At 35.0% G+C, this 13,334-nt stretch overlaps 1 protein-coding gene across 3 annotated transcripts in view; it reads right to left on the reverse strand.

Moving 5' to 3' along the window:
- Positions 1–1,884: 1,884 nt before the first annotated feature.
- LOC131165397 (ABC transporter G family member 28-like) overlaps positions 1,885–13,334 on the reverse strand; it is a 34,636-nt gene continuing 23,186 nt past the window's right edge. Inside the window, exons 8-15 of one of the 3 annotated variants that reach the window (XM_058123143.1) lie at positions 7,947–8,875; positions 5,828–6,124; positions 4,819–5,313; positions 4,195–4,343; positions 3,608–3,897; positions 3,372–3,505; positions 2,341–2,441; positions 1,885–2,034 (exon numbers count right to left, since the gene is read on the reverse strand). In XM_058123143.1, the coding sequence (XP_057979126.1) occupies positions 2,015–2,034; positions 2,341–2,441; positions 3,372–3,505; positions 3,608–3,897; positions 4,195–4,343; positions 4,819–5,313; positions 5,828–6,124; positions 7,947–8,875 (2,415 nt within the window). In that variant the 3' untranslated portion in view covers positions 1,885–2,014. Of the gene's footprint in view, positions 2,442–3,371; positions 3,506–3,607; positions 3,898–4,194; positions 4,344–4,818; positions 5,314–5,827; positions 6,125–7,946; positions 8,876–13,334 lie in introns of all 3 variants that reach the window. The other 2 variants (XM_058123144.1, XM_058123142.1) reach the window with 2 other exon arrangements.

A 13,334-nucleotide genomic window follows, 5' to 3' on the forward strand; every position in this document is an offset into this window, starting at 1 on the left:
TTAAATTTATTTGAATTTGGAAGAAGTTCAATACAATTTTATATTATGTTTTATCTAAAAATCAACACTTCAAACCCAAATTTCAAAATCAATGCTTAAAAGACTCGTAATTAAAATAGAGAAGCTTGACAAGTTTTAAATAGGTTAAAGAAGCAAAGTATATGCACTTACTTCTAGTTATAACCATGTTGAATTAGATACAACACAGCCTCAAATATAAATTTAAAATCACCTAGAATTAAATTTACAACTCCATGCAACAGAGAATAAATAGAAATGATATTGAGGCTGCTCATTCTCCCGCGATGGGGACCAATATTTCCTAATTAAGTCTAGAAGACAAAAATACAAACTCACAACTCGATTAGCTTTACAATCATCCTTGTTATATTTATAATTTAATGACTTTTGAATCTAATCAAAACACCTCATTTTGCCACGGTGTAGTATGCTCCAATTAAAAGCAATAGAGAAGATTATGCAAAGAGAACACCTATTAGTGTTATTAATTTTTTAATTGTTAAGTTTAATCTTCTCTCTACCACTCCTCCTTATGTTATTAAAAATTATATTTCATATATTATACCTTATTCTTTCTTGTCCTTAAATCTTAAGACTTTAATGCGATTTTCTTAAGTTCTAACTTAAAATTTCACTTTACTCCTACTTTCATCGATGAATACAATATCATCCGCAAACAACATATAGAATCACATTTTGAATATTCCTGAATTATTTTTCATCACCAAACATGCCTTTAATTTTTGTGCACTCACCATTTTGTTGATAACGTTAGAATGGTTCAAAAGAAGGGCAATTTGGGGTACCCGCAGGGACAAACATGGAATTCATGCACAATTGTCAGGTGGGTATGAGAAAAGTTGGCTGCACCTTTGACCTTACCTAGGTTAGTAGGTTTATAGATCTCGGAACATTGGGACCAAAATGTCCCTGGTACTAAGCCCCTTGGGACGAAAATGCCCCTGAACGGCACTTGAGAGAAACACCGAAATCCGCGGCCCACAGCCCGCTGCCACAGTGCCACTTCAGTTTTTTCTTTTTTTAAATTTGCATGCTTGTTTGATTTGTTGATCCATATTTGTTCCCTTTTTGTTTATTTGGTTGTAATTTCAATTTTCGTTCATCATTTGATCTATACCTATTTTGCAATTTTATTTTTCATTAAAATATGCATTAGATAAATTTCAAATTAATTTACTTTTATCAAATGGCAACATTTATTTTTGATTAGTAAATGATAGCAGCGAATCAATGAGGCCTGATTTAGATTCGTATTGAATATGAATAAAATGTAATATAAAAATATATTAAAATTTGTCTAAATTCATCCAAATTTAAATTCAAAATCTAAAATTATACATATTAAAGGTATCCCAAAATTCATCTGAATTTAATATAAAAATGTTCAGAACATGAATTTAACTTCATTATATTTTTTAACAGTGTTATGATCAAAATATAAATATTGATCATATCATCGTGAATGCATGTTCATGTAAGATCTATTGAACAAATGCCCCCCTTCCGACCATTAGGCCTATCAAAACACTGAAATAAAAATTCAAAAATTGTAAATTGTCAAATAAATGTGGAATTTTCAGCAATGAAACAAAAGTAAAAATCTCAAATTCATTGATGTGGAAGCATGGATTTCGAATTTCAAATTTGAATTTGGATAGATTTAAATAAATTTTAATACATGTTTATATTATATTTTATTCAAATCTAATACAACTCTAAATCCGGGATCTCAAAATATACGAGTAAAGAAACAATTTTGCACCATGTTCAAAACTTTCAGCTACAATGTTACATATTAGCTGAATCAATTGCTAGGCAAAATAAAATAAAAATCGAGGATTCGATCTTCAAACGCAAACTATTATGATTTCTTAAATATTATAATTACATTATGGAGGTATTTGTTTTGCAAAATCTTAAAAATTAAAGAATCACCAGGCATCTTGCGGCCATCTTTTTCAATCTCTACACTTCACAGGCAGCCCCATCTCTCTATAGAAAAAGGGTAAAAATTAATTAGCAGCTGCCAGAAACAGCCTCAGCAGTTCACCAGCCATGCCCATCAAGCTCCAGATTTACTACTCATTTGCATAACATGCGTTTTAATGGCAACCACTGGTTGCAAACTGTGTGAAAATACGTGTCAAATTTTCTTCAAAAATTCTCAGAAGGTTTGGGTATGCACACGAGCACCCCACGACAACTACATTTCTGCTTTTGCACATACAAGAAGTGTTTTAACTCACTTCCTTTGAAAGCTCACCAAACAAAAGAAAGCGATGATTCGACTGACTATACCGTTGAGGATGAGGATGAACATGCAAAGACTCCAATCATGGAGATTGTAGCCACTTTTCAACATAGAACCACAACGGGTTATCAGCCACACTCCATAGTACCTGAAATGAGAAGATTATTACTAATTGATATATATTATAATTATAGACGATAAGGAGACAGTATTTCCAATATATGAGTGCATATATGTATGTATACATGTATATTTCCCAGTTGACTCATGTATTTGGCTTTGGGTGTTTAAAAATATGACATCCAATGTTTACTCAAATATGTACAAACACAACACTTTCACTTGGGCTTAACTGAATTCAGTGAGCATGCATCTAAAATTGAAGGCCAAGTTTGAGACGGAATTCAAAACCCACGCCAAGTTTTGTGCTCAATTGCTCATCTGTTGAATGACATGTTGAGTCATAAATTGATGACTACAAATAAAATCAGAACTAAGTCATCCAACCACCAAACAAACAAAAATCAGGAAATGGCATCAATCAAGTATAGACCCACTACAAGCCTAGTGAAATCCACATCGTGCACAAAAGCAAAAGAATCAAGACAAAGCATGTGGTCTGAAAAAGATATGGGGATGAAAATTCATCAATATATTTTTTGTTTCATGTTGCTAATTTCCTGTGGGAACGTCTAGACAAGATACTGAATAGCCAAATGAAAATTCAACAATTAATTATGAACAAAAACAACAAAATGCAAATTAAGGACACATTGGCAATTTCATTCAATGGTACAAGCCCTCCTTAGGGGACTAGTGAGGAAAATTCTATATAGTAATAAGTTCTGCTTGAAATTTTTAGCATTCTTTCCAACATGAGATTCATCTCCTAATCCAGCAGTATGGTTAAAATTTCAGTGTGAAGCAAAACACATTCTGTTCTGATCACATACAAATTCGGACCTTCCATAAGCAATAAATGGCTAGAGTTGGAACTTTTTTCAATAGAGTTTGTTGCATCTTCATCAATGTACATTACTAAATTCCTCCACACAGCAAAAGGGCAGGTGTGCCATACCTTTCAGCATTTGAAATCACAAATGCTTCCAAAGCCCACTTTGGATAGCACAAGTTAGCTAGATTCTCCATAAATTTGCTGTCTTTTGGCTGAGTTGCAATGAGAGTGAAAATGACAGGAAGTAGTACTGACCACTGGAAGAACAATAAGCAACTGATAAGTGGAAACAAGAAGTAAAAGAGGAAATTTCTATTTAAAAGCAGATGAATTATTTAACGTGAACTCCCACTACTCACCAGCTGAGCTGGACCAGGCTCAAGAAAGATGGCAAATGCATAGGCTATACCAGTTACACAGTATACAAGGCAGACCAAGACAATGTAATTATCAATGAAGGAGGACCTGGGGTTGTTGAAGAAATAGAACATAGAGAGATAAACAACAGGCTTGATCACTGTATTAAAATGATCAATTGTATCCTTGGATAGAAAATGAGCCAGGCTGCTCATGCCAGAAGCACTCTCTCTCCAATACTGTAGTTTATCCAGAGAAAAGGATCTCAAAGCCGCAATTTTGCATAGAAGAGCTGAAATAAGGAATAACAATTTACTCAAATTAATAAAGGGCACATGTTAAGGAAGAATGCATTGTAAAATATATGTTAGGTAGCATGAGCTGTATCTACAGAGACCCTTATTCTAAAATTCCTGTTGCTCTTAATGTATGCTTACATTAAGAAACTAAAGAAAAATAAAAGTTCATTTATCAAATGAGTAAAGTAGTTTATAAAGTTCTGGATGGAGCAGGTGCATCTATTGGTTCAACTGAGCAAATTATGTAGATAGTAAATATAATAATTGGGCAACTAGGTCAATTAACTTACAAACTGCAATGATGGTATAAGTATACCCAGGCGCCCCAAAGGTATGATCACTGACTTTAGTGAGTGAACCTAAGCAAGCTCCAGCAAGTAATAGAATCAGATAATCTACTGCTTGTATTCTAGCTTCTCGCAGTCGCTGCTTACAAACCCTGAAATGGTCATTGGTGCAAAGAAAATCAGGAGCCAGAAATTGAGTCAAAGTACACAAATGCACAACCCCCACCCATTTAGATTTCAACCAGTAGCAGGGGCAGACAACACAACAATGATTGTCATTGCATTTTCAAAATTCAGGTTTTTGCCTACTACCTGAAGCAAAACAAATTTCTGTAAACATTTTTTTCCTGAAGATACTAGAGCCCCCAGGCCCCCCACCATTCTAATATTTGGACCAATCTGCCACAGGCAAAAATTTTTATAAAAAAATATTGAAAAATATATCAAGAGTCTCGGACCTCAACTAAGCCCTTTACATATCATAAATTCATAATTCACTGCTAAAAAGACATTACTAAAAAGCAATATACAAAAATAAGGTACCCTTGCACTTCGCAGATAAAAAGTTCTTCTGAGACAGCAAAACATAATTTTTGGATGTACATAAACGAGATGTGGAAGCATTACCTCCCAAGGAAGAATCTGTACTGCCGGAATACACCGGGAGTTTTCCTATTAGACCGGTCCTTGGATTTCAGGAAAACATGCCTCATATGATCTCGACGTAGCTCGACAGTACACTTTACATCCTGCCACAATTCTCCAGCAAAAGATCGGTCCACAGTTTCCACAGCAGCAACGTTTGTTCCACTCGCAGGATATGCATCCATTACAGATACATCAAATCGAGCAGCATACTCTTGCATGTCTGGGGGTACAGTATAACTATTATGAAGCATCCATTGGATGGGGAGCTCTTTACAACTCACATGTGCTTCTGTGCTTGGTTTCACTATACCCTCAAGAATATCAATAAAGTGGTCTGGAGGGTTCACTCGCTCAGGGACAATGATCCCAAGGCTTGCAAAATATTCTTCAACTTTCTTCACTGGTCCATGATACACAGTAAGACCGCCTTTTGCTAGAAGTAATAAATCATCAAACATCTTGAACAATGCATAGCTGAAGCAGAAAATTTACCAATTACTATAACTAGAACTACAAACCACCATCCTGATATACATCATACATTCCACTCAGATTCATGAAGATAATAGCCCGTGAGTATCAGTTAAGCAGTTAAGCCTGCTCAATCCATGCAACATTCTACTGTTTTAGCATTTGAAGTACTTAAAATATCCCTGGTGTTGTAACTAAAAAGTGTAGATGGTCCATAATGTAAAGCCATTCCCACTTGAAAACATTAGAAAGAAGAAAAGAAAAGGGGGGGAAAATGGATGCCTCTACACATGCATAACACATATCCTCTCATAAAATATGTGATAATAAAAATTCAATGGGCATGATGCACTCAAATATAAGAGAAGATGGTACAACCTCTAATCTACTAGTCGCACTTGTCAAAGGCCATAAGGAACTACATGGTGATGATACAAATGAAAATAGAAATAAAAAAATTAAAAAAAAAAGGGGTGGGGTGGGAAAAACAGAATTCTATACGATATTTAGCAATTACCTTGGTTGGTGAACCACCATGCAGATATTTACCCCTTCACGAGCTTCATGTCTAAGTGCTCTGAGAAGTAGTTGAGAAGATGAACTGTCCAGCCCAGATGTGGGTTCATCTAAGATCAGAAGTGAGGGTTCCATGACCATTTCCAGGCCAACATTTACTCGCTTACGCTGGCCACCAGAAATTCCTCGCTTCTCAACTGTTCCAACCACAGAATCCCGTACTGCCTGTAGCCCGAGAGACTCAATAACTCTTTCAACAATAAGAACCTTATCTGCTTTTGGCAAGCCCGCGGACAGTCTTCAGTAATCAGGAATTTTATTACCAAAAAAAAAAAAAAAATGAGCAGACAGTCTTGAAAAAATTGGCAGAGATCTGTCATGCACCAAGAAGTTAAAGCCAAAGAGCAAAGAATAATGCAAGCAAGAAAATTAAACAAATGAGCATCTATTTTTCAAATGCAGGCTGTCCTCAATGGTTTGGAACCATCTTAGGGGCTGGTTGGGAATTTCTAGAAGTATGTCAACTATCAAGGCTAGCCTTAAATGGCTACATGCGGTAGCTAACAAAGCTTGCTTGGCCAATACAGTGTACTACTTGTGGCATTTTAGAAACAAAAAGCAATTTGAGGGGCCTGTTACTCAACCGAATGCCATTGTCAAAGTGATCTAGACCCAAATTTATCAAGTTGTGTATGACAAAATCCCTTCCTATTGCACTTGATTGGTTGATAGGCTCTGATTTTTCTGGAGTGACTGATTGTAGTCACTTGTTGAATTTTTGAGTTGTAGTTATTTTGGCCTCAAGGCCCCTGGGTATGCCCAGGTTTGATGTTGTTCTGTTTGTTCATTGTTGTAGATAGTACTTTGATTGGATGGAGCTAAATGCTCCTCTCTCCTGGGTATGCCCAGTGTAGCTGTACATATCCATTTTGATCTTATATAATTATAATTTTCAGATAAAAAAAAAAAAGAAAAAGAAAATTAATCTAAAGTAAACATCATCATGTAACAGGACCCATACATAAATCCAGAACTGAAGTGCAGATATCAACTAGGATAAAAGAGAATATAAAGAGGGAATTTTGAGACACGCATGGTTAAGATCTAAAACTTCGATTTTGGTTAAAGTTTCAAGAGTTCAAAATACAGAAATTTCTATTTCATATTACTTGCATTTTAAAAATCATGGAAATGAGTATAAAACGTCAAATTTTTTATTTTTCCATTTTGTTAAACTTTAGGAAATGATTGAGGATAAATACAAACTAGAATCAAAATATATTTAAACAAAAAGTCTGACGGGCAAGTGATGCATAAGGAGAAATAACTACACAATAAGGAGCAAAGTAAAAAGAATCAATTCAAGCAAGTATAATTCACAATTTACAAACAAAATATCCTTTAGTAGTTCAATACAGCGCACCTAGGCATAAAAGGTCTAATGAAGTTTAATTAGTCTATACGCTTAATGTAGGTCAAAGTTCTAACTGGCTAAAAGCTATCATTCCTATATTTAGCAGTAAATGAATTAGATATCAGAAGCTAATGCATAAAAAAATTCCATATAGAATAAACTAGCAAGTATATTCTTGTTAGATAAAATTGAATCTTCTTAAAGTACACACATACACACACATCTTAGTTACTAGTCTTACAAGAGTTTGATATAATTGAATGATCTTAAACTACAGTATGGAAATTTTATGAAAATAAAATTGAAACTAGATGCACATATTTAAATAGAAGGTAAACTTAGGATTTGATGTTGCTAGATTTTTCAAAAGAATAAAAAATCAAACGACTCAAAAAGTTAAAGTAGGTATTTTAAGTTTTTTCATTTAAACGTTTCTTCAAAATTGTGTACAATGAATGGGTTTTGCACTTAACATAGGGGATATTCATGGCTATAAATTGAAATAACCAAGCAAAACTATCCTTAATAATAGCTCATATAATAAAAATTTGTGTGCCATGAATTTTTTATAACTCCAAAAATTGTTTTTGTGGCAGTCTAGCAGAACACTTTGAATTTCTTAGCCTCAAAAACAATTTAAAAATAAATTTGAAGGTAATAAAATAAATTGTAGTAGGTGTGGAAAAATAAGAAAAATGTGCCATACCTGCACCTCGCACTGAACCAGAGATTCTCCTCCACTGTGAGGTTTCCATAAACAATATCATCTTGTGGAACAAAACCAATGATTTTCTTGTACGAGTGCATTGATTCAGTTTTCCCATTTATAAGAACTAAGCCTGTCATCTTGCATCCAGTTGCTTTCCCTGCCAGAGCCAATAGGAATGTTGTTTTCCCAGCCCCTGAGGGACCCATGACAGCAGTAATATGTCCTGGCATAATTTTCCCAGTTACACACCTCAAAAGATCTTTGTTTTTCCCTTTTAAAGTAAGGGTTAAATCTTTAAAAGCAACTTCAATCACAGGTCTCTTTCTGATTTCAGTATTAGTAGCCATTGAAATCACTCCTGAGAAGGTAAGGTTCTTGTTCTGCTGCTCCAAAGCTTTTTCTTTCTCAAGCTGCGCATATGCATACTTGAAAATTTGGCTATGAGTATGCATTTGCTGTCCCTTTGGCATGTTCTTTTCAAAATTCTTGTCCCCAACTTCCATATTGAAACCTTTGAAACTATCATGGTCATCTTCAATTTCATGTATCATTTTCATGAGGTCACCTCGCTCCTTTTTCTTTCCTTTCAACTCAACAGATGGTTGCTGCAATCCACTTGAAGAACTTGGAGGCATTGTTAGTAATAACTCATCATCTATTTCAGATTTTGCTTGACCCAAAATCCTAAGTTCCTCTGGCTGCATAACAGTCTTTTTACGAGAAAATGTGCGTGATAATTGAGCTTGCAAATCAACTGCATGCTTCTTAGCAGCCTCTTTTGCAGATTTCCACCTTTCACGTGCTCGAGCGGTCTCTCTTGCACTTCTTGCTGCTGCTTCCCTAGTCTTGGCCAGTCTCCTTTCCCGTGTGGTGAGTACTTGATCAGAACAATTGTAAATAATGAGTAACACAGTACATAATGCAGCCTGCATTGGCAAACAAAGAGCGTCAGGAATAAGGGCAGCTCAGTGCACCAGGATCCAACAAAACAGGGTCTGGAAGGAAAATTTATGGCACTTGAAAGTAATAAAAGAAATTTAAATTTTTTAACAAACAATATAAGCGAATAATGATGTCACCAAGGAAACTCTTTCACATATTATTGCATTGCTTTTTTATGATTCCCCATTTTTCATCTTTCCTGACTCACGGCTGCTGGGTCTCCCCATCTCTCTTCCTTTCTTGTTTTATTTTATGTAGAGAATTCCACTTGTGAGTTTGTCCCTCATTGAAAAAGTTAAGTGGATGATGGGTGCTTATATACATGGTTGGGCCCAAGTTCTAATGGTTTAAGCTTTTGGATCAATGTTGGTGCTCACCCATGTATATCAAGTCTGCAACTGAAAACTCTCCTAGTCTTAACAAGTGGTATCAGAGATCATGGCTAGCATTGGGCTCAAGTGCTCATGCATGTGTTCTTGCGTATGTTGATCCCATAGAAGAGGAGCGGTGAATCCTATAGATGCGAATCTCGTAGATGAGTGGGTTCCATGGTTTCGTGATCTCTCTCATGGTTAAGTGCTCCTAGTTGGTTGCATGACATGCGGTAATCAAGAATGGCTTCCATTCAAGGGGAAGTGGTTGGAACTCATAAGTGAGGGGAAGATTGTTGAGAATTCCACTTGTGAGTTTGTCCAACATTGGAAAAGTTAAGTGGATGATGGGTGCTTATATATATGGTTGGACTCAAGACAAAAGGCTTAAAGCTCTTGGGTCAAGTTGGAGCTCACTTATGTATATCAAGCCCGCCCATATGGACTTCCCCCAGTACTAACATTTGAGACCAAGCCCAGTCAAATCCCTAGGCTGCACAAGCACAGCCTTTGATGCTTACCTGAGTATATGCCCACATGATCATCAGAATATGATCATAAGATAAGACTGAACCAATAGAAAGAAAGTTGATTATTTGAGGTCTGCGTCCCATGACACACTGGCAAGAACCCTACATTATTCAACTAATGAATGAAACTTGCACCAATTTGTAAGATATCGTAAGTTGGAACCAAATTCAGGAGGCTTTAGGGGTGACCAGTGTGGTAAGACTGTTAGGCCAGACAGGAATAACCAAAGAAGGACCATGTCGTGTGAAAAAAATGTTGGGGCAAATCCATGGCAAATAGCAAAAGAACTAGTATGACTATGGAATACAAACTCACTACAAAATTTCCCCACCAACAAATATACAAAAGAATATTTGACTCATAAATGCGTCAAAGATAGCTGCAATATGTTTCCAGCAACATCTTCCGCAAAAAATAAAATATTTTATGCCACATGGCACTTCCAAAGCCATCATTAGTCAACCCTGCCCAAGATGATTGCAATGCATTGATCCCACAAAAACAACTGTCCAAAAAATCATAATCCTAAGATCCCACCACTAATTTGGCCTGGACAATTTAAGTTGAATAATTCTTGCAAAAGCACCAAGCAGAATGCAGCTCTAAGAAATTATTTGCCTTCTAATGTACTAGAGACACCACATCATATGAGGCTGGAACTAACACATAAAATTTAAATTTAACAAAGTATGGGACCACAATCATATCAGATTGCCCTTTATCGCCATTAGTCTAAAAATTGCAATTACAAACCAGAAAAATTGAAACCAGCATAAAGTTGGTATTTACATAAATAAGGTAGCACATCGAAAGAACACCCAACCAGAAACACTTTGAGAACCATAAGCAGTTTGGCTTTTAGCAAACCTTTGAATTTAATTATTTAAATAAAGAACTACAGAATGTTTGGCAAATAGTGAATAGATGAGTCCAGAATGTTTAAATGATCTTCAGTTCTTTGTTTCCTGCTTTCACAACCATAGAACCAAAGATTAGCAAAACTCATTAGCATGGTTTTAAAATAATGGCAACGCTCCGCATAAACAGTAATGGTCACAGCCATCGCAGAACTAACAGATACCGTGTCCGTGAATTCATTTTTTCCATCAGCAAACTTCTTAAAAAGATATAGATTCACATGTTTTGACCCCAGAATCCTATATATTAATGCCTTAAATGATATGCTACAAATATTGGATCATCTTGGTTGCTTTAGTTGGTTTTGGCGAGAAAAAGCAAGCATTTTCTACATCTCACTAGTTTATTGAATATAAGTGAAATTCAAACAAGAAATCATAAATATATAGAAATATAAATTATAGAATGTTATCTTTTGTATTCTTTTAGCCTTTAATGGAATTTTTTCCATCCAAAGATTAAACTATAGAACATGTGGGACAAGAACAAAAATGCGTACAATGGAATGTGTTTTAGTCTCCAAACTATGTGTATTTGAGTGTCCAGTGCCACAGATTGCTGCCAAGGTTGAGCATCTGATGCAGTTTCCAAGTCGAATAATGCCTAAAGGAAAATTGTTCCACACCCTAAGCAGCAAAGGAAGTTTATGATTAAATTAACCAAATAACCTTGATCCTAAGCTTTTAGCTAGGCTGTTGAGTATAACATATAAGCAAGGTCACATACTATTCAACGCTTCTGCATTGGGAACAGATCTTTACAGAGATAGCTTGCCGCAGGTCTTTAAGTACATTCTTGAGGAAGCAAAGGGCTTGGATGGGTTGTGCATCTATTGCTAGGATAGATGCAAACATAATAGGAGTGCTTGTAGTTGCAAATAGAACCTTTGTACCACATGGAATGTTTTGGAAGATTTAAATGGGTTTATAGGGCAACACTTACACTACAAGCTAAATTGACACTTGGAGGAAAAAATGAGAAGCTATATTATATATAATATCCTTATCTTTTGAAAGAAAGTCAATTTGTAAGTAAAAGTACCCTTATTTTTAAAATAAAATTCCCACAAAAACATTCCTTAAAAAAGTAAATTTGTATACTATATATAGAAGTATTGATAATGTAAATCATCTTATTGACACAAGTATTCGTATGCTCTAAAAGTAAGACCAAATATTCTTAAAAGTAATAAATTTCTATAATTACATATAGAAATTAAATTCAATCAGAATTAAATAACTTAAAGTGTTTAAAAGTTAATGTTTGAAATCAAAGAAAAAATTTTCATTTAGTTAAAAAATAAATAAACTAATATTATATATGGATATTTATATCTATATTATAACAAATTAATAGAAGCACGAATAAAGTAAAATATTGTGACAAAAATGAGAAGATAAAATTAATTTTTTTTAAACATTTTTGAAAAAAGATGCAATGAAATTCAAATAATGTCAATTGTTTAAACCACAACTGTCAGAAAATAATTGCCAGTTTATATTTAGATTAAATAGTTATATTGTTTTGAAATGGTTTGAGTAGTAACTCTTCAAATTCTAAAAAATAAGATGTTAATGATAGGTGTATTACATTATATTTTCTCTTTTCTCAGTGTCTCACTTCCTTTGTTGGTCAGGTTTGCGCTTTCTGGAGAAATTCTGAAAGAGAATTCTTGTTTGTTCTCTACATATTTCTAGTGGTTTTGTTTTATCCCAGGAGCAATTTGCAGTACACCCTGCAGTAAACTCATCCTGGCAGGAGCAAATATCACTTCAAAGATAGTGATTTAATTGCCTCAAGCCATACACTTCTCTGAATTTGCATTCCTAACACCTTACTGCCCTCACACAATCTCAATATAGTGAAAATAAAAATAAAGAGGAAGGGTTCTAATACCATGCAGCACTAACAATACGAAAAAAAAAGGCTGTATGACTGCATTACTTGTTTGCAAACCAGAAATAGATGACCGGGTGCACATGTTTGTGCGTACATGTGAAAACAGATACATATTGCTGAAACCAAAGAGAATGCCACTTCACATCAGCATTGGTGTGGATGTTGTGTTCAGCCTCCATTTTGACGGCATGGATCATATCCAAAATAAATGTTCTTCATTTGGAAACTCCCCAATATGAAATCATAAAATCTTAACATTAAGCATTTAGTCCAGTAAGAATATATTAGGCTTATTTATGAACCAAGTCACAGCCCTTCTCAAAATTCAAATGGAATTCATAGAGTATATGAATTATTTTTAGTTCAAGTTGTGAAAAATAAACCCAAAACTTGTTTTTTGTTGTAATATGTGGCTCATATGTTGAGTGGAACGCATGTACAATGAGAAAACATGGTAGAAAACAACAGCTGTGGTTTGCAGGAGCAAACCGTCCACGGTTTTGTCAAGATGACAAGAAACAGTCCACTGTTTTAGTGCTGTTACTTCGACTGTTTGCTCTCGGTATTAAACCGTCGACGGTTTGGCTCGGTAGGTCAGCATTGGTTTTTCGAATTTTGAATTTGGGAAGTTGTATGGGTTGGGTCTCGGGGGGAAAACCTCCGAGAGGCTTATATATACATGGTATATGTAGTAACTCAGTAATGTTCATGTCTTTGGACAAGA

This window comes from Malania oleifera, chromosome 10 (assembly GCF_029873635.1).
Source record: "Malania oleifera isolate guangnan ecotype guangnan chromosome 10, ASM2987363v1, whole genome shotgun sequence".
In the NCBI taxonomy this organism is placed as follows: Eukaryota; Viridiplantae; Streptophyta; class Magnoliopsida; order Santalales; family Ximeniaceae; genus Malania; species Malania oleifera.